The following is a 23,226-nucleotide window of genomic DNA, read 5'->3' on the forward strand; positions in this document are numbered from 1 at the left end:
AAGACAAATCTTTTTCTGTATTCAGAAGTTTAAGAAAGATACTTTATTTGTAACTACTTTCCACTATTGGAATAAATGAAAATTTAATTTTTTGTTGGAACAATAAAGTGACATTACAATAAAGTGTCTCCTATTTCTTGAAATATAGGCTATGTCATTTTAATATGATTTATTTGCTTGCGTGCCTTACTTAATATTAGTTATTTTGCATTTATCAATGCCATTATAGATGTGTATTTAGTTCATTATGTTTAAAAACACATACGCTTAGACTGAAGTCACTTCACTCTCCAGTACAGTTGGAGGCGGAATACACCTAAAAAGTCGGTATGCGATCCGCCAAAAAAAAAAACACACAGAAGAAGACGACATGTTCTCGCGATATGTGTAGTGTTTATGGAACAGCTATCGCGCGCGCGCGCTGTAGCAGGTTTCTATGTCTGCTTGTTTTACTTATATTATAACGAAAACACAATTATATATTAATAGTTTAATTAGATGTTTTATGCTTTGAAGTGCAGGCTAGGCCATTCTAGAGAAACATTAGTCTGTCTTTGTCGTGCGCCGAGTTAAGATTAATGTTAGCCCGCTCTCTTTTTTCATGCTAACGTTAGCAGTCGACGGACTGGACATTTTGACGATTTCATTTTTATCAAACTCGCCGGAATAAATTATTCATCATGGGCTACTTAAAGTTAATAGAGATAGAAAACTTTAAGTCTTACAAAGGCAGACAGATAATCGGGCCTTTCCACAAGTTTACAGCGATTATTGGGCCGAATGGATCAGGTAAGTGTGTTCGCTTATAATAATAACAACACTTTTAACAAACGTTGTGAACGATAATCACATTTTTAATCATAATAACGACACAATAACGCACTCATTAATATTCGGTATTTAACATTCGAATAAGAGCCAGGTAAGTGTTTGTGTTTATGTAACGTTATGTGTTATGCTGTGTCAAATTCTTAAATTTCTTCAACATTATTTTATTGTTGCTTGTTTTATGTGTTTTTATTTACTTGGGTAAAGTTGGTTTTATATTGGCACATTCACAACATTCACACATTTCCGCGTTCAATAACTTTCTAATTATATGTGCAATAAAGTTATTTTTTACAAATTCTAATCAGCGACATCATTGTCAACCTACTAATTTCTACTCATTTTTTTTTCACAATCGATCAAATTGGGCAAGTATTGTTTTAATGTCATATTTACTTGCGAATGTCCGCTGAATGTCCAATGTAGTGTGGTTAACAAACTAATTGAATGCAGAAGTCCGAATGTGCCAATATAAAACCAACTTTACCCAAGTTTTTTGTTTGCATGTAAGGTGACCTTGAGTGTCATGTAAGGCGCAGATAAATACAATTATTATTATTAACATTAGTGGGGGAAAAAGTACACAAATTCCATTCTTAAGTAAAAGTTGTCCAATAAAATACCAAAGTAAAGGTACAATATATCTGATTTTGAAAATACTTAAGCATTAAGAAAGTAAAAGCGAATGAAGTAAAAAGTAATTTCGGTAACACTTTAGATTAGGGAACAGTATTCACTATTAACTAGTTGTCTATTAGCATGCATACATCACTAGGGTATTTTTGGCTGATTATAAAGTACATATTAATGCCTTATTTTGCATGACGATATTCTGGATCCCTGAACCCTACCCTATGTCTAAAGATAACTACTAAAACAGCTACCTTACTATCAATAAACAGCAAATTAGGAGCTTACTGAGGGAAAACTCTTACGTATATAATGAGCCAATATATCTTCCAAACTGTTTTTATTTTATTCTGAATCACTACAATATGCTATAATTAGTTATATTAAAACTGCTTTAGACATGTCCCAGTACTTGCATGACTCGTCATATCCATAAACGGAGAGAAGTTGCTCCGGCTACAGTATTCTTCCAAGATGCAAACAGTGTTGTTTATTAACTGCTAGAGCACCAAAAGCTACATAGTGTGCCTTTAATTAAGATCAGATGGTATGAAAATATCATATCACATTATTGTGACTAAAATCGTAACGGTTATCATCATTATTATGGTATTGTCCTGGGAATGTAAAAACAAATAAAACAAATAGTTTAATACCAAAATCAAACAAACAAACAATAAAAATTAGCAGCACTATAAACAAAAGAAAAATGTATCTGCTCTGTAATTATACTTTATAATCTTTTTTTTCTTTTCAATCGATATCAGTTAATCAAAATGGGAATCAATTGAAATCGAGAAATCTATATTTTTAACCTAGGTCTGTTGTTCTTCACTCTCTGTGTGATCTGCGTTTGTACCGTGATTAATCTCAGTTCTAACAAATCGTATGGATGGTCTGTTTTGGCAATGATAACAAAGCATCATATAGACAATTGGAGTGCAGCTTCTGTTAATGCACAGCGCAGGCTTTGTTGTCTGTCTTGTGTTTGTGTGTCGTTCTGTAAGTTCACAACCAAAATGCTAAATGGCGATGTTGACTAAAGCAACAAAGGTTAGCAGAAGATGTTTATCTCTGTGAAGCAGCTGCATTGTTAAAGGGGTCATCTGATGCCCATTTTCCACAGTTTGATATGATTATTTAGGGACTTAATGAAAAGTCTATAACATACTTTGGTTTAAATTTCTCAGTGGTAGTGTAAAACAACACACCTTTTACCCTGCCAAAGACAGCTCTGTTTACAGCAAGCCGTTTTGTTGCATGTTCCTTTAAATGCAAAAGATCAGGCCGCTTTCCAGTTTGGAGCTTGTTGGAGCCATGAGTACGGTGCTGACAGGGTCTGTTCTGAGCTGGTGGTAGGATGAAAAGGTTATGGACAGGAAATCTTTCGAAGAGTCATTCATTACTGCTTTTCTTTTATACGACTACCTTTTGAGGATAATCTGGATAAGCTCCTGGTCCAGAAGCCGGGAGAATGCCTGATACAACAGCGTGTTCCAGTTCCTACCAATATCCAGCAACTTCGCACAGCCATTGAAGAGGATTGGACAGTAGGGGTGGGACAGTAAATCGATATGGCGATATATCGCAATCCTTCTCAATGCGATACGAGAATCGATCAGGGATGTGATTTTTCCGGATTAATCCGGAATTCCGGATTTTCCGACCTGAAAATGTGACCTATGTGAATCATGCAGATCTGTAAAAAAAAAAAGAAAAGAAAAAGGGGGGGGGGGGGCATCTCACAGCCGTCACCATGGTAACCGTCAAGTATACACAATGCGCGCGTGCGCGTTTGAAGTTGCGCTGTTTGACGTGACGTATGTGAGAGTGCAGCGTATGAACAATATCACATATAAAATGTCCAAAATAAAACTAACCGCGGAAGAGTTGAAAAAACATCACCTGTCTGCAAAAATTACGGCACGGGACAGAGCAAAAGAATTTGGTAATGACTTTTATGAGGATGGGGAATGATGTTCTGTAAATCCTGTCAGCACTCCGTCGATTACTTGAGGCGACAGACGGCACTGGAACATCTCAAATCCGCTCGCCACAAGAATCGAAAGCAAAGTTCTGTTGCTAAGTTTTATTTAAAGTAATATTTACTTATTGTGTTGTAAAGTTAGGAAAACTGTTTTCTCTTAATACATCCTAAATGAGAACGTATTAGTGCTGGGTGGTGTATTTTTCAAATGCCGTGACATAGAGGTGCAGAGATGGAGAAAAAAAAAAAAAATCAAAGGCCAACAAAGTATCAAGTCACGATAAAGTCACGATTGTCTGTAAAGCGAAAAAAACCTTTATCTTGACATCTGTGTGTTCTGCACGTCTCTGTGAATGAGCGCCGCAGTGTCAACTACTACACATACTCAAGTACGCATGACGCTCGGCCCTCTCACTATATGAGGACATGAACTATGGATATCTCCATTTCACTGAGAAAACTATCGTCAGATACACACGCAAACTCAAAGCTCTTCACTACAATCCGCCAAAATAAAAGTTCGTTTTAACTTTGACAGAAATTATGACAGAAATATATTGCTATATTGTGTGGTAGAATGAACTTCTCAAAGTAATATTAATAAGGAATATCAAACAATTTCTCAATTTTTGCATCCATGTTTAAAATTTAACCAGCCTAAGCATCTGTTGTGCACCACAAAACCAAGAAAATTGTTAATGTTTCATCAGTAAATTTTTATAAATAGTACATTTGTTTTTATGCAATGGTTATATTTTATGTTTATAATATTAAGCCCTGTCAAGTAAAGAAGAATATACAGGGGGGTGGGGGCTTTGTGGGGGTCATCCTACCACCCAGCACTACAACGTATTAACAGTTTGTATAGCTCTTTTATTTTGCTTTGATATATTTACATTTAGTCATTTATCCAAAGTGACTTACAAATGAGGACAATGGAAGCAATCAAAATCAACAAAAGAGCAATGATATGCAAGTGCTATGAGAAGTCTCAGTTAGCTTAACGCAGTACATGTAGCAAGGTTTTTTTTGTTTTTTGTTTTTTTTTAGAAAAAGAATAGAGCAAGCTAGTGTTAGAGGCCTTTTTTGCCTTTGTTAATTTTATAATGAATAAAAAGAAAACAGATGAAATGCAAAAAGATTAGAAAAGCTAGTTTTGTTTTTGTTTTTTAAGAATTAGAAGTGAAGTGAAGTGACATACTGCCAAGTATGGTGACCCATACTCGGAATTTGTGCTCTGCATTTAACCCATCCAACATGCACACACACAGCAGTGAACACACACACACACACCCGGAGCAGTGGGCAGCCATTTATGCTGCGGCGCCCGGGGAGCAGTTGGGGGTTCGGTGCCTTGCTCAAGGGCACCTCAGTCGTGGTATTGAGGGTGGAGAGAGCGCTGGACATTCACTCCCCCCTAGAGCGAGGGAGTGAGTGCGCCCGCGAGACAGAGACTGTTCTCCAAACCGCGTAGCGCGTGAATGACAAAGGTGAGAGAGAGCAAGAGACCGCGTGTGTGTGCCTCATGGTTGTTGTTATAGAGAGAGGTGGTGATGGAGCAGTGGACAAGACACTTGCTTTTGATTCCCACTGTTACACATCCACCAAATAAGTTATGTGTCATACTGTACAAAAAAAGTTGCATGTTAAATAAATTAAAATGTATTTTTTTGTTCAAAGAAGTTGTTATGGGTCCTACTTTACTATCCATATAGATCCGCCACCAGTTTGATCGGCGTGGGGGGGTTGTCTTAGTATACTTTCCTGCTTTTTTGTCCTTAGCCAATCACATGCTTGATCGATATCTGGTGGTTGAGGAGAGACCCCCCCCACATGATTGTAAAGTGCTTTGGGTGTACAGCAATACACAAAGCGCTATATAAATGCATCATTCATTCATTCATGCATTCATTATATATGTTTATGGAGATAACTGCCCCGGAAGTGCCAGAACAGCTATCAGCGTGGACCATAGGCACTGATCATGTTGTTATTGCAGAGCGCATAGTCAGTCCGTGGGTAGCCTCTCCGCTCGAATCGCAGGTGGATTCCCTCACTGTATGTGTTGGCGAGACTGCTGCCAGTGCGTCCAGTTTTCCCTTCTCTCTCAGATATTACAAGTGCGTGTTATGCAGTGGGCACCGACTGGTAGAAACATAAATCTGCACCTATGACATGGATGGCGAAACAAAAACTTGTCAGAGCCTTCATGTGGCACAGAAGTATGTGTGCTTGTCACGCATCTCCATTTGAAATAACGAACCGGAGCGTGGAAAAGATGTGATGTGAACGGCTATTTTTTTCACTGCATGCCATATGTGCAGGGCACCGTTTTTATGATGAGAGGAGAGGAAAAGCTGAGAAAGCATTTCAGGTAAATTTTGAAATGTACCAAGTTTATATACAGTGGGGCAAATAATGTGGATTTTTCAAGTTTTCCCACTTACAAAGAATGGAGAGATCTGTAATTTTCATTTTAGGTACACCTCAGCTGTGAGAGACAGAATATAAAAAAAAATCCAGAAAATCACATTGTATGATTTTTAAATAATTAACTTCCATTTTATTGCATGAAATAAGTATTTGATACAATAGAAATATAGAACTTTAATATTTGGTACAGAGGTCAGATGTTTCCTGTAGTTCTTGACCAGGTTTGCACACACTGCAGCAGGGATTTTGGCCCACTCCTCCATACAGGTCTTCTCCAGATCTTTCAGGTTTTGGGGCTGTCGCTGGGCAACACGGAGTTTCAGCTCCCTCCATAGATTTTCTATTGGGTTAAGGTCTGGAGACTGGCTAGGCCACTCCAGGACCTTGAAATGCTTCTTATGGAGCCACTCCTTAGTTGCCCTTGCTGTGTGTTTGGGGTCATTTTCATGTTGGAAGACCAAGCCACAACCCATCTTCAATGCTCTTACTGAAAGAAGGAGGTTGTTGCCCAAAATCTCACGATACATGGCCCCATCCATCCTCCCCTCAATACGGTGCAGTTCTCCTGTCCCCTTTGCAGAAAAGCACCCCCAAAGCATAATGTTTCCACATGCTTCACGGTTGGAATAGTGTTCTTGGGATTGTACTCCTCCTCCTTCCACCAAACACGGGCGAGTGGAGTTTATACCAAAAAGTTCTATTTTGGTCTCATCTGACCACATGACCTTCTCCCATGCCTCTGGATCATCCAGATGGTCTTTGACAAACTTCAGATGGGCCTGGACATGTGCTGACTTGAGCAGGGGGACCTTGCGCATGCTGCAGGATTTTAATCCATGACGGTGTAGTTTGTTACTAATGGTAACCGTTGAGACTGTGGTCCCAGCTCTCTTCAGGTCATTGACCAGGTCCTCCCGTGTAGTTCTAGGCTGATCCCTCACCTTTCTCAAAATCATTGATACTTCACGAGGCGAGATCTTGCATGGAGCCCCAGTCCGGGGGAGATTGACAGTCATCTTGAATTTCTTCCATTTTCTAATAATTACGCCAACAGTTGTTGCCTTCTCACCAAGCTGTTTGCCTATTGTCCTGTAGCCATACCAGACTTGTGCAGGTCTACAATTTTGTCCCTAGTGTCCTTAGACAGCTCTTTGGTCTTGCCCATAGTGGAGAGGTTGGAGTCTGATTGATTGAGTGTGTGAACAGTAGGGATGGGTACCGAAACTCAGTATTAAATCGGTCTCGGGGCTAAATTATGAAAGACCGGAGTATCGATAAACTCTGACGTTATTCGGTACTTCTGTCGGTATTGGAGAAATTAAGAAAACACATACATTTATTGTTGCTCTCTATCTCTCTCTCTCTCTCTCTATATATAATGTCGCCAGCTGTTTTTATGTGCAATAATATTCAAACATTTGTCTATGATGCATTTTTGCTATTCGCAATTCAGAAGCCAGATCGCGCTCACGCGGAGGAGCTTCAGCACACGCAACATGAAAGTCCTGTTTAATTATGATAGAAGAGATAACTAACTATTCAAACATCTGCTCACACTTTAGGCCTGTGGCTGTTATATTAAGCTAAGTTTTTTTTTTTTTTTTTTGATTTTGGCTTCCAAGGATTATAGCCGCATTTCTTCTAGCACAACTCCCTTCCCTTCATAGCGCGGATTCGTTCCTCTGAACCAAAACTTAACATCTGAATCAGCTCAATCGGTGATTGTTGTAAAATGCCGTCTACTGTTGCTACATTGCAGGACATATTTGATAGTAAAACGTTGAGAATCTACACAAGTGATGCTGTTCAGGCTGAAATGTGTGTGCGCGCGTGTGCCTGCGCGGCGGCGTGCTCCAAAACGGACAAGCAAAGTACACTTTGAGCTTCGGGCGCGTCGAAATAACACACAAAAATATGCCAGAAAATACACACAAAATGTGTCAAAATGGCCGGTTACGAGAGTCTTCACTTTTATGTTTTAAGTGGACGAGAACAGCTGGGAGAAAATCCGATGCGTGTCAGTATATTGTCTTAAAGTGTCAGACTGGAGCTTGAGCCATCAATGTTAATCAAAGAACAAAATGCAAAGAGAAAATCACCCACAGCTCTTAATCTGAACAACGTTATAGCTTTAATAAACATAAATCTATCAGTACATACAGTGAAAACTATGCAGTGCTCATTTACATCTGATTACTTTTAGATTTATTTTGTAGTTATTACTTACCTGAACATTAATATTAGTAGACCTTCATGGAAAAATGAAAGCACTGTTTATTTCATTTCGTTTGTGTTTTTTTTATTGTATTTGTCAGTTTGTTTTACTTTGTTTCTTTGTTCATTTTGTTACTGTATCTTATCTTATGTATATAAAACACTAAAAAATACCTGCACACTGGTGCATTTACAAATTGATGAAGTGCAGGCATTTTTAGTGTTTTATATACATAAGATAAGATACTGTAAGAATATGAACAAAGTAAAACAAAAAGTACCGATAAGAATACCGTTAAAGTACCGGATCGATAAGCAGTATCGGTAAGAGTAGTAATACCGTTAAAACCTTAACGATACCCATCCCTAGTGAACAGGTGTCTTTTATACAGGTAACGAGTTCAAACTGGTGCAATTAATACAGGTAATGTGTGGAGGATAGGAGGGCTTCTTAAAGACAAACTAACGGGTCTGTGAAAGCCAGAATTCTTGCTGGTTGGTAGGTGATCAAATAATATTTCATGCAATAAAATGGAAGTTAATTATTTAAAAATCATACAATGTGATTTTCTGGATTTTTTTTATATTCGGTCTCTCACAGCTGAGGTGTATCTATGATGAAAATTACAGATCTCTCCATTCTTTGTAAGTGGGAAAACTTAAAAAATCGGCAGTGTATCAAATACTTATTTGCCCCACTGTATAAAGGTGTTTTCACACTTGGTGTCCTCTTTAAAAGAACCGAACCCAGACCCCTTTAAGTGGACCAAGAGGTGGACCAAGTGAAAAAGGAACCAGTTCTCTTCATGTTCACACTATCCCTGTTCCTCAGAGAGGACTCGGATCCTTTGTTGGTCCACTTCAGCACTAATGGGGTCTTAGACCTCTTTGTGTTCATAATGTTTCTTTTTGGGACCCAGGTTTCTTGCAGTGCTATGCATTATGGGTAGATCAATAATATGCAAGATGGCTGACCTTAAGCATGTGCTCATTTTCCTGTATGACATGTTTTTAAAATTACAAAAGAGAAATAGAGAACATAATAATATATATTAAATACAATTACAATCCATCTAGAACGGGCATTGCCATTGGTCGCCTGGTAAATGCACGGCTGCGTCATATGCCTGGCTCCGAGTGCGCGCTGCACAGAGACATAATTCATTTTTATTTTGGCCACAGACACAATGTCGGCGAGTTGCATAATACAGTTTGGTTTTACAAAGTTCGTTGGAGTTTTCCCTCTCTTCCACCTGACTTTCCTTCACTTTTATATAGCTTATAAATGCCCACGCGCAATTTACTTTCACCTCATATCAGCGCACATGATTATCCGCTCTCTTGTGATGCTCCCTATGCCATTCACACAGAATGTGCTTTTGTGTTGACAAAGATGCGACGCGGGCAGTGGAATAGGAAAACATGCAAGGAGATTGGAGTTAAACATCTTTTAATAACTAGAGCACCGCGTTTTTAGAAAGCCGTTTCATGCACGAGACACTGCAAGAGACGCGAGCGCAACAGTCAAACGCGTCCATGTTTACATAGAAAAAACTATGGAAAAGCAGCGTAATCAAATAAATATGATTGTAATATATTTCTGGCGCAATTTCTTCACTTTAACCCGGCATTGCAGAGCGGTCCGGTTAAATCCTCTGTTAAATCCTCTGTCTTTCAGTTTTGCTGAAAATTGCAGAACACTTTTGAATTTCTGTGGGTTGTTGACAGTTGTTTTTTTATATAGTCCTCCTTCCAAATTTGTAGTTTTTCCGTTTCCTCGTCTGTCCATAATATCCCTCTCCCAGCAGCAGCTCCTGCCATGTTTTGAATAGCGCGATTTGTACGGAGACGCGTAAAGACCAAATTAAAGAAATTTCGCGAATGGAAAAAAAAACAAAAAACAAGTGGACCGGGAGCGATTTGTGTTCACAGCGCACGTTTTTAGCGAACCGTGCCAATATTTCAAAGCGAACCATGCTCAGACCACCTCCTGAGATGGTCTCGGTTCGGTTAGTTTCTGAGGCGTCTGAGATCGTTTGGAGTGTTCACATATGGGCCAAAAATCAGGCGAACCGCGCTCAGACCCCTGAAAAGGACCAAGTGTGAAAACACCCTAAGTTGATAAGCAGTTAAATGTGTTGGTTTACACACAGAGAAAATTGTAAGCTTTTAAGAAGTTCAAGAATAAAATGATTCATTTACTTAACATGTTAAAATAGATTTACAGAACTTTCTTTGCTGTTTTCTAACAGTTTGGACTTGAATAAAGAAAAAGAACTTGCACTCAACCTTTTCACAGGCATTTTGTTTTCATAGTTAGATATCTTGATGTATCATTATATGATTGTCTAGCAATATATTGATTATCACAGAATCGCTGTATCGTGATATTATTGTTATCGTGAGCCATGTATTGTGATTTATAGCGCATCGTGAGGTACCCTGCGATTCCCACCACTAGTGGACAACCTGATCAACTCTATGCGAAGGAGATGTGTTGCACTGCGTGAGGAAAATGGTGGTCACACCAGATACTGACTGGGTTTCGGAACCCCCCCTCCCCCCAATACAGTAAAACTGCACATTTTAGAGTTATCTTTTATTGTGGCCAGCCTAAGGCACACCTGTGCAATAATCATGCTGTCTAATCAGCATGTTGATATGCCACACCTGTGAGGTGGATGGATTATCTCGGCAAAGAAGTGCTCACTAACACAGATTTAGACAGATTTGTGAACAATATTTGAGAGAAATAGGCCTTTTGAGTACATAGAAAAAGTCTTAGATCTTTGAGTTCAGCTCATGAAAAATGGGGGCAAAAACAAAAGTGTTGTTTATAATTTTGTTCAGTGTATAAAATATATATATACATACAGTCAGGTCCATAAATATTGGGACATCGACACAATTCTAACATTTTCACCACCACAATGGATTTCAAATGAAACGAACAAGATGTGCTTTAACTGCAGACTGTCAGCTTTAATTTGAGGGTATTTACATCCAAATCAGGTAAACGGTGTAGGAATTACAGCAGCTTGCATATGTGCCTCCCACTTGTTAAGGGACCAAAGTAATGGGACAGAATAATAATCATAAATCAAACTTTCACTTTTTAATACTTGATTGCAAATCCTTTGCAGTCAATTACAGCCTGAAGTCTGGAACGCATAGACATCACCAGATGCTGGGTTTCATCCCTGGTGATGCTCTGCCAGGCCTCTACTGCAACCGTCTTCAGTTCCTGCTTGTTCTTGGGGCATTTTCCCTTCAGTTTTATCTTCAGCAAATGAAATACATGCTCAATCGGATTCAGGTCAGGTGATTGACTTGGCCATTGCATAACAGTCCACTTCTTTCCCTTCAAAAACTCTTTTGTTGCTTTTGCAGTATGCTTTTGGTCATTGTCCATCTGCACTGTGAAGCGCCGTCCAGTGAGTTCTGAAGCATTTGGCTGAATATGAGCAGATAATATTGCCCGAAACACTTCAGAATTCATCCTGCTGCTTTTGTCAGCAGTCACATCATCAATGAATACAAGAGAACCAGTTCCACTGGCAGCCATACATGCCCACGCCATGACACTACCACCACCATGCTTCACTGATGAGGTGGTATGCTTAGGATCATGAGCAGTTCCTTTCCTTCTCCATACTCTTCTCTTCCCATCACTCTGGTACAAGTTGATCTTGGTCTCATCTGTCCATAGGATGTTGTTGCAGAACTGTGAAGGCTTTTTTAGATGTCGTTTGGCAAACTCTAATCTGGCCTTCCTGTTTTTGAGGCTCACCAATGGTTTACATCTTGTGGTGAACCCTCTGTATTCACTCTGGTGAAGTCTTCTCTTGATTGTTGACTTTGACACACATACACCTATATCTCCTGGAGAGTGTTCTTGATCTGGCCAACTGTTGTGAAGGGTGTTTTCTTCACCAGAGAAAGAATTCTTCGGTCATCCACCACAGTTGTTTTCCATGGTCTTCCGGGTCTTTTGGTGTTGCTGAGCTCACCGGTGCGTTCCTCCTTTTTGTCGTGTGTGTGTATACGTACGTATATTGGTTTTACTATTTTGGTTTTACAAGTTGTCTGAGCATTACAGCCAAACTAGAAAGACAAAGCCTTTCAAGGTAACAAAAAACAACAAAAAAAGACATGGCAGATATTTAGGCCAAAGTGGGCGAAGATAAAAAATCTGTCATTATTTTATCTTTTTTATTAAAAAATAAGAACAAAGATGCACATTACAAATACACATACAAAAAAAAAAAAAAAACAGTGCTTTATTTTCAGCTACAATAGGTGTATTTAGCAGGAGCATTCAATGAAATTGAATGAACAAATATAAAAATAAAACACTACATAGACTGATTCCTAAAGCAACTGCAGACCTGCCAACCTGTATGCATTTTGCGTAGCGGGCACGCATTTTGACCTCAAAGTATGCAGGTACGATTTGTCACTTTAAACTACGCAAAAACCTGGTGACGCCTTTGTGCATGCACAAAGCAATCAAGCAACAGCAATGAAGGAGAACTTCGACCAATCAGAGCGCTGGGTTCATTCCTCATCTAGCAAGTGGGATGATTGACAAATATGTAGACCTATCATTAAAAAGGGACTACAAATAGACAGCAAAACAAAATCCCGTTCGGTCTCGTACCTTTTTTTACTCCCGCCGTCTGATTTCTTAAAAGAGGACAGTACACACGGTACTTACAACTAAGGTAAACGGGTTGGGGTGGATGTGGAAAGTTAAAATATTGAGTTGAGTTAACTTAATCCTCTGGAGTCGACGTGATCGCATTGATATTCTAGACAAACTGTGAATAGAATAAAAGCACACATTCATATTCAGCCAGATCTGTTGCGATTTATTTGTGTTCATATAGCTGCACTCACTGAATAGCGTCCTAATATTAGGGCTTTTAGTCCAAAAAAGTGTACTTGGATAAATACTGATATATTTGCACTAGAGCTTCGCCCGTGTCTAATAAACCTTTAAAAAAGTCTTACCGGAACATTCAAATCTGCGTTCGCGCAGCTGCTGACAGAGCAGACAGTTACCGTGTTTGGGTAACAGCTTCACAAACAGTCTTTTCAACTACACAGTATTATTTCTGTATTACAGTCATTCATAAGTTAATAGTTCAGATATAAACACTGATGTTTATGGTAGCGATCAAAATAGACCTTTTGAAAGTTAACTGGCGCTTCAAATAACGTTTGTGTCGATTGCATTGTTTCACCACTAGGTGGCGAAAAGTGATCTAAAAAATGTATTTGTGATTGAATCAATGGATTCGTTTAAAAACGCTGATTCATCCAGTAAAGAAACAAGTGAAGTATTTATGAGTGAGACATTAAATCATTCATTCAAACCACTTTTTCATGATTTTAATATGAACTAAATATATTATAAATACATATTAACTTAAATGTTTAATAATTCGTTCAAATTAAACACTTTTAAATAGACTGCAGCAATGATATTTTGTCACAATATTGTTTCGTGGGAGAATCGTGATCTCTGTTTGAGACAAAAAAAATTGTGATTCTCAATTTATCCAGAATCGTGCAGCTGTCGTATGTGACTGAATGCAGACCTTTGGTAAATATCTAACATGAATAACGTTATCCTAACACTACATAATTTTCAAGCTAGTTTGCCTTAGTGTTGTCAAAAATATCGATAGTTCGATAAATATCGATACTGAAATATCTGAACGGTACCAAGATTAATTTCCCGAAATATCGATACACCGATACTAGCCGAGCTGTCACTTTCACTTCTCTCCAAAGGCGCGTGGACAAGCACCACACGTGACCGCACTCGTCTTCTTCGCTCTGGTTAAATAGCAAAAGTGAAGTGAATAGAAAGATGACTGCTCTGGTTGTTAAAGAACACAGCAGGAGCGCTATCTGTAGGGATCTATGATCTCCGCGATGCAGAGAACGCCACGGAATCCAGTCATAAAAACGGAATTTACAGTTTAAGGCGGAATGTCACGGAATTTGTCAAAGTTTGGATGAATTAATCAAAAGTAGGTCATTACACTTAAATCAAATCACGATATGGACTAGTATCTAAATATTAAGCTGCAAAAGTCGATTTAAATATGAATCCTGCATGTTCTGCGCGTCTCTGTGTGAATGTGCTGCACGTGCGGTTTTGTTTACTAATGTGGCGCTCGCGGTGATTTCAGCGTCTGCCGTCTCAATGAGGACATAAATACATCAATATCTCCAGAACTGATCCGAAAGGCACTTTACGAGCATTTTACCATTTAATTTGAGTAAAACTAGCATCATATCATACACACACAGAACTTTAGAAGTATTCACGGCAACCCGTCAAAATAAAAGTTCGGTTTAACTTAGCCTATTAAAGACCGTGTGCCAGAAATAGGCTATATTACTATTATTTAGTAGAATGTACATAAAACTACTACTTACTACTACTGTACATTTTTTTTTAAAGAAATAATCACAAAATATTTTAATTTTAATAGTAAATCTCCTTCATTTGCCAAAAATGTAAATGTTTAATTTTCATTCAAAAATTAAAAAAGTTTAAATTTCATTTCATTCATTTCAATTCAAATATAAATTAATAAAAATTGTTTTATGCCTTCATCTGATATCCAGTCAAATTTAAATACACAACACAGAATTTCTGAGGGGGAAAACACATTTCATAAGGCTACTGTAAGAATAAATAAAAATGGTTTGTATGCATTCAAATAATAGACATGCTAACACACAGAATTTGGTAACAATAAAACATAAGGTGAGAAAAATTTCATACGGCCCTAAACGTGTCATTTTTGTTACAGTTTTAATAAATTAAATGTTAAATTGTATAATTTTCATGATTTTAATGAATTAGACATGTTTTTAGATTAATAGCAATTAATTTGACCATTAAAAAAAAAAGAGTCCAGAAAAATTCAAACGGAAAAAAACGGAATCCAGAAAAATTAAAATGGAAAAAATTGAATGTAGAAAAAAATAAAACGGAATTTGGGGAAAAATAAAACGGACTTCATAGGGCCCTATATCTGGAAATATTTTGGTTATGAAGCAAATGAGAATATCAACAGATAGAACTTGGATTTTAATTAGTACATGTATTAGTAAACGTTAGTTTCAATTAACATTTAACTAAGATTAATAAGAGATTAATAAATAAATCAACAAATGCAGTACCTCAAGACATTTTTTTTGTTCATGTAAAATATACCGCATGTTCTCGACTTGTTACATTTATCTTTAAATTAAAAAAATTACCCCCTTAATATTGTGGCAGTTTTTTTCACCATGGTATCGAGTATCGATATTTTAAGGTATCGTATCGAAGTTAGAAATTCCAGTATCGTGACAACACTAGTTTGCCTATTCACCAGGCATTTAAGTTGGCAAAGTAGTGTAAAGTTATGTGCTCGGTGACAGAAAAATGTGTGTTCATGCCTTGCAGCTAAAAAAAAAAAAAACCATGACATCAGATGAGGACTTCTTGTTTGGGAGCTTTCTCGTTTGGCTCTCAACGAAGGCGTCGCATTTTTCTTTCCCTCTCCTCCCCTTACCTTCCCTTCCCTGCTTTTGCTCTCTCGTCTCGTCTCGTCTATTGTCTAATACTTGAGAGACTCTCTCTGCACTGCTCTCCAGACTGAAAAATGATGGATTTGATCAACTGGTCTCTCAACGCAATTGACACCATCTTCTCAACGAGAAGTTTAGGTTCGGGGGAACCTGATTGTCCCAGCGGGACATTCGCAGCTGGATATACAATGGTCGCATGTGAAAGGTGGCGGGACGTGTGTCTGGCGGCTATTTCCGTGGAGGACATTGAAGATATCTACCTATTCAGAACCATGATAACAGGTCTTCTGCTGATTGGATTAGGCTTTGCCCTGGGTTATCGTAAAATTCAGGAAACGGGTATAGCTGTCAAAAGCCTCACAAGGCTGCCCGTCATAATTGAAGCAGTGGGCAGAGCGGTCAGGACTGAGACTATTAACCGCAATATGGATACCATCACGGAGAAGCTTTCGGATTTGAAAAGAAAAATTTATGGTTTTGGAGACCAGAATGGACAAAGAGAGTTGCCGTGAAAATTGGAATACGGCTACTCGCCCCAAGACCAAACAATCTTATCTTCTTTCGGCTCTATCACACCAGCACTGCCGGCCAAGGTCGCTGTTCGAAAACAATTCCGGGAAGAGCACTGCAGTGAGACGCTCTTGCATTCCTCCCCCCTTGTACAGACACCTGGGGATTGTTGACTCTGTCTGGGTCCTGATCAAGGCTGTCTCCATAGTAGGGGTGTGCGATATGACGATTTTTGATCGTGGACGATAAAAATGTCTCCACGATCTGCTTTTGAAGAAATATCGTAGTATCGCGCTACCGCGCACATTGTCAAATACAGTTCTGGCGCCGCCGTCTCTATATACTGTACAACACGACATACAGCAGTAGAGTTACTCTGACAGGACACTGCACTTATTCGCGATCGCAAAAGTACATTATTTGCATACAAGCCTTGCTGGTTAAATGTTTAATTCGCGCGCTGGTCTGACGTGCGCTTGTTCTGAGCACATACACCTGAAGCACGCACTAAAACGCCTGTCTAACAGCGCCTGATTACTCAACTAAGTTATATTTTGCGCTAATACTGTCAAAACACACAAGGTTTACATACAGACTGAGTTGGTTATCTCTAAAATGAAAGTAAATAGTTAAGAGAGAAACGGATGCGTGCCTGTTTATTAGATGCGTGCAGCTCTTAAAGGGACAGGACACTAAACATGCTGTCGACTGTCATTAAAGGGATAGTTCACCCTAAAATTGAATTTCTGTCATTATTTACTCAGTGGAAAACCAAACAGTTGCTGGTCTACATTGACTTTGATAGTAGGAAAGAAAAATCCTATGGAAGTCACTGAGGACCAGCAACTGTTTGGTTTTCCACCTTCTTCAAAATAGCATTTATAAATGTTCAGCAGAAGAAAGAAACTCATTCCGGTTTAAAACAACTTTTGAGTAAATGATGATATAAAAATACAACATTATGACAGAATTGACAGACAGATGACAGAATATTAATTTGTGGGGGAACTATTCATTTAACGTTAACAAAACAACAAAACGCAAAAGAGAAAAATCACTCACTATTCTTGACTGAAAAACTTTAATACAGTTGCTTTAGGAATCAGTCTATCTAGTGTTTTATTTTTATATTTGTTCATTCAATTTCATTGAATGCTCTGCTAAATACACCTATTGTACCTGGAAATAAAGCACTGTTTGTTTTATTTGTATATTATGTGTATTTGTAATGTGTATCTTTGTTCTTATTTTTTAATAAGAAAAATAAAATAATGACAAAGATTTTTTATCTTCACCCACTTTGGCCTAAATATCTGCCATGCATCTTTGTCTTTCTAGTTTGGCTGTAATGCTCAGACAACTTGTAAAACCAAAATAGTAAAACTAACAAAGAATCGGGATAAAAATCGTGAATCGTGATATTTCTATAAAAAATCGTGATATGATATTTTTCCCATATCGCCCACCCCTACTCCATAGCAACGTGCTGTCGCTATCACATTCTGCGGACTGAGACAACTTGATTTGAATGCCAGCGTGGCGACTCTCCAGGCATACAAATACATAAATACACAGACACATACGCACATATAAAGATATGCATTCACCTCCCCACCCCCGATCCATCACCTTCGCCGCTTTGTACCGCCAGCCTGACAAGCGGGTCCGACCGGCGCCGAGAATGGCTGCAGGACAGGATGGCTGCTTGCCGGAACTGGATTACCTGTTGCAGTCGTGTGGCTATGTTGTTGATTGACTATGTGCTTTTTGTTGCTGGGGTGTTTTTCCTGTTCTCACACTGTACTCCCAAAGGAGCATAGTCTATGAATAATTTTTTTTTCTTCCCGCTTTCCTCATGTCATGCTGTATCTCTTCCTCACTCTAAAACAAATTCCTCGTATGTGTAAACATACTTGGCGAATAAAGCTCATTCTGATTCTGATTCTGACACTTACAGGGAGAGGGAGAGAGAGCAGCAGACCTAAAAAGAAACCAAAAAGAGTCCATGCCCCACAGCAGTTCCTCACAAAATATCCTGATATGATATATTCACCCCCCCCCCCCCCCCCCCCCCCCCCACGGTGCCATCACACAAGTGGTAATCCCAAAAAACTTTCAAAGGTTGGCAGGTCTGCAACTGTATTAAAGTTTTTCAGTCAAGAATAGTGAGTGATTTTTCTCTTTGCGTTTTGTTTTGTTAATGTTAAATGAATAGTTCCCCCAAAAATAAATTTTCTGTCATCTGTCTTGTCAATTCTGTCATGTTTTATTTTTATACCATCCTTTACTCAAAAGTTTTTTTAAACCTGAATGAGTTTCTTTCTTCTGCTGATTCAGTGTGGACCAGCAACTGTTTAGTTACCCTCATTCTTCAAAATATCTTATTTTGGGTTCAGCACAAGAAATTAATAGAGGTTTGGGACAACATGTGAGTAAATAATGACAGAAATGTTAGGGTGAACTATCCCTTTAATGACAGTCGGCAGCATGTTTACTTTCCTGTCCCTTTAAGACCTGCACGCATCTAATATACAGGCACCCATCCGTTTCTTTCTTAACTATTGACTTTCATTTTAGAGATAACCAAACTGAGTCTGTATGTAAACCTTGTGTGTTTTGACAGTATTAGCGCAAAAGATAACTTAGTTGAGTAATCAGGCGCTGTTAGACAGGCTTTTTAGTGCGCATGCTTCAGGTGTATGCGCTCGGAAAAAGAGCACGTCAGACCAGCGCGCAAATTAAACATTTAACCAGCAAGGCTTGTATGCAAATAATGTACTTTTGCGATCGCAAATAAGTGCAGTGCCCTGTCAGAGTAACTCTACTGCTGTATGTCGTGTTGTACAGTATATAGAACTGTATTTGACAAAATGTGCGCTGTAACACGATACTACGATATTTATTCAAAAGCAGATCGTGGAGACATTTTTATCGTCCATGATCTAAAATCGTCATATCGCACACCTCTAGTACAGTGCCCTCCAAAAGTATTGCAACAGTAAGGCCAATTCCTTTATTTTTGCTGTAGACTGAAAACATTTGGGTTTGACATCATAAGATGAATATGAGATGAGAGATTAACATTCATCAGCTTTTATTTACAGGTATTTTCATCTGGATCTGATACACAACTTAGAAGATAGCACCTTTTGTTTGAACTCACCCATTTTTCATGTTACCAAAAGTATTGGAACAGATAGAATTAACATAGATTAAAGTGAAAAAGACTTAATATTTAGTTGCAAATCCTTTGCTTTCAATAACTGCATCAAGCCTGTGACCCATTGACATCACCAAACTTTTGCATTCTTCTTTTGTGATGCTTTCACCGCAGCCTCTTTCAGTTTTGGGGAGTTATTCCCTTCAGTCTCTTCTTTAGCAGGTAAAATGCATACTCTACAGGGTTTAAGTGTGGAGATTGACTTGGCCAGTCTAAAACCTTCCACTTCTTGCCCCTGATGAACTCCTTTGTTGTTTTGACACTATGTTTTGGGTCATTATCTTGCTGCATGATGAAGGATCTCCCAATCAGTTTGGTTGCATCTTTCTGTAAATTGTCAGACAAAATATTTCTGTAGACTTCTGAGTTAATTTTGCTGCTACCATCATGTGTTACATCATTAATCAAGATTAATGAGCCTGTCCCAGAAGAATCGATGAAAGCCCAAGCCATTACATTACTTGTGTAATGTGTGCTATAATGTACACCTGTGTACACTGTGTTTCAGATGAGTTTGTATGTTTGGGATCATGAGCAGATCCTTTCTTCAAACTTTAGCCTTTCCATCACTTTGATCCATAAAATCAGTCCATAAAATCTTGTCCCAGAATTTTTGAGGCTCGTCTCCTATTCTTCTTGCTAATGAGTGGTTTGCATCTTCTGGTGTAGCCTCTGTGCTTGTGATCATGAAGTCTTCTGCGAACAGTAGATTGTGATTCCTTCACTCCTGCCCTCTGGAGGTTGTTGCTGATGTCACTAACAGTTGTTTTAGGGTCTTTCTTTACAGCTGTCACAATGTTTCTGTCATCAACTGCAGATGTTTTCCTTGATCTACCCGTTTGAGGTGTTACTTAGTACACCAGTGGTTTCTTTCTTCCTCAGGATTCCAAATGGTTGTACTTGCTATTACCAGTGTTTGTGCAATGGTTTGATTTTTCATCTTCTCTCAGCTTCACAATTGCTCGTTTTTCACCCATAGACACCTCTCTGGTTTTCATGTTGGTTACACTTCTAACTAACTATAAATGCAGTCTGCACGGATCTGAAACTGAGCGCAGACATTCAGTGCTATTTATTGTTTGAATAATCAGTTAATAGGACACACCAGGGCAACAAAACACACCTGTCAGTCACATGTTCCAATACTTTTGGTAACATGAAAAATGGGTGGGTTCAAACAAAAGGTGCTATCTTCTAAGTCGTGTATCAGATCCAGATGAAAATACCTGTAAATAAAAGCTGAAATGTTAATCTCTCATCTCATATTCATCTTTTGATGTCAAACCCAAATGTTTACAGTCTACAGCAAAAATAAAGGAATTAGCCTTACTGTTCCAATACTTTTGGAGCGCGCTGCGTGTACGTGTATATATATTATAGTATATTAGTCTGGCGAGTAAACTAAAATATCTACTAGCCAATGGCGATTCAATTGCCAAGGTGTCCATAGAGGGTTGCTCTTAATATTAACTTCTTGTTTATTGAACTTCTCATATTTGTAATCATGATGATTTTTGAAGCAAAGAAAAGCGGCGCTCGATCTTCGTCTGATAATGTTTAACTATATGAAATGATATAAAAATATACATTTTCTGCCCCCATATCTTGAATTTTCTGATCATTCTCCATGCATTTTAATACTGAAACATGCAGTGAAAGAACACACTCGCACTTGCGCTAGTCTAACCTACGTTACTAGACTTCTTTACGTAGTGTATGCGTGCGCACTGTAGGTGTGTTGTTTGATTCTTGCAATATACTCGTTAAAACAATTACGAAATTATAGCAAACGATATATATCGCACACTCCTATAACAAAGGCTATATCATAAATAAAGGCAGGTATTGAATTTTTCAAGTTACTTGTCCGATTGGGCAAGTAAATTTCTTTATTAATGTCGAGGGCTCGACATTAATCAGGCGTTAATGTCGAGCCCTGCCCTTACAAAGGTGAAAATAGCTCTTAATTTAATTCAGTTAATTTAAGGGGGCAAATATTACCCCATAGTGGGAAAGTTCATTTGTGTCATATTTTAGAAGATGATTCTAAACTTTATACTGTACTGCTATTTTATTATGATCTTTTTTAAGACTTACCCAAGCCAATCTCACACTGAGCATGAAGTGTATGTAATTTGTAAATGTGAAGAAATGTAATTTCTTCAAAACGGCAGCTGCAAATTATTGGCCCTAGACAATGGATTTGAGATTCAAAGAGACACCCATGCCATTGCAGAGTATCCTCCACCCAACGACCTCAAAGCCCTGCAGTGTTTTCTTGGTCTGGTCGGCTGGTGTCACAAATTCATTCCCCTTTTGCAGACTTCATCACTCAGTTAAACCGGCTAAAGAAGAAAAGAGTCAAAAAGGAATGAACCCTCAAATGCCAGCATGGATGCCATCAAATGAGCGCACTGTAAGACCCATCTGTCCTGGTGCAGCTTGACGTCAACCAACAGATGTCCATACAGATGCCAGTGAGGCCATTCTCACCCAACAGTCAGCTGAAGGGGAATGAGTGGTGACATATGCTTCATGGACATGGATGCTTGAGGAATAACAGGAAAAAAATCCAATTACTTGTACCTCAGTCATTAATACAAGGCTTTCTGCACTAGTCTAGTACTATGACAGTCCTCCGGTAGGACATCTAGGGATGCTTAAGGTTCTGCTGAGGCTGTTGAAGTAGCCTGGTAGTTGTTAGTCTGTATAGATGTCTGGAAGTACATCAAATGCTGTGACATCTATCAAAAATACAAACCGGACAACACCAAACACCCAGTGGATGATTGCAAAGCACACAGGGGAACTGGGACTCATTGGAGACTGACCTAATGGGGCCATTCCCATTTGGTAAAAAAATAACATCATCTAGTCATTAAAGATGGCAAGGCAAATCAATTTGTAAGAATACTCAGGGAAGAAATCTTTGCCTGTCCCAAATACCTAATTTCTAACTGAGATCCTATGTAGCATTGTTGCATAATGCGAGCTTTATTTATATTCTGCTTCAGTTAACTGTAATTCAACACTCTATGCACACCTGGGGTAGATTTCACCAAATCAGCTTGTCTTTGTAAAATGGCACAGTTTATAAAGAGAAACACTTTTAATCCAGCTTTTTATGATCGAATTTAGAGTTGAAACAGTGTGAACATTTCTTATCACAATTATTATCACAAAATGATCATGGTTATCAGTATTATCACAGTATTGTTAAAATGTTGGAAATGTTCAAAAATTGTTCATACACACTGAAATAATTGAGAGTTTTATGTTGAAAACCAACAAACAACAAATAAAATAAGTAGCACTTTTTTGTTTTTATAAGCATTAAAATAATAAGAATGATGGCCAAAATATATTTTTGGGTGATTTACATAATGTTATCTACTAACATGTACTACATGTTCAAATAAAGTTGACAAAAAAAGTTTTTACAAAATTATAAACGTTACATTTCAGCCTTTAAATAATTAATTATAGGCATTTGATTTTATAGGCTCCATAAACATATGATACCGTATTATCCAAAGTGTTGAGATGTTTAGAATACACGTTAGCTTGTTTTCCATACCCTGGTTAAAATGAACTATATATAAATATAATTTTTTTACTTTTTGCGTTGAATTTGTAATACCTGTTTGCTTGGTTATCGATTGGTTTGTGGATTTCACACTTTGTGGCTGATGCACCTATATACACTATATTGCCAAAAGTATTGGGTCACCCTCTTCTAATGAACAGGTTTGAGTTCAGCTCATGAAAAATGAGCTGAACTAATTTTTCTATTCTAACATGACAG

The 23,226-nt window shown here is 38.3% G+C and overlaps 1 protein-coding gene across 1 annotated transcript in view; it reads left to right on the forward strand.

The window, feature by feature from the left end:
- Positions 1–372: 372 nt before the first annotated feature.
- Positions 373–23,226, forward strand: part of LOC306860968 (structural maintenance of chromosomes protein 1A) — a 57,216-nt gene continuing 34,362 nt past the window's right edge. Inside the window, exon 1 of the mRNA XM_079402991.1 lies at positions 373–789. Coding sequence (XP_079259117.1) covers positions 681–789 — 109 coding nt within the window. The 5' untranslated portion in view covers positions 373–680. The remainder of the gene's footprint in view (positions 790–23,226) is intronic.

Source organism: Barbus barbus (genome assembly GCF_936440315.1).
Source record: "Barbus barbus genome assembly, chromosome: 41".
Classification (NCBI taxonomy): Eukaryota; Metazoa; Chordata; class Actinopteri; order Cypriniformes; family Cyprinidae; genus Barbus; species Barbus barbus.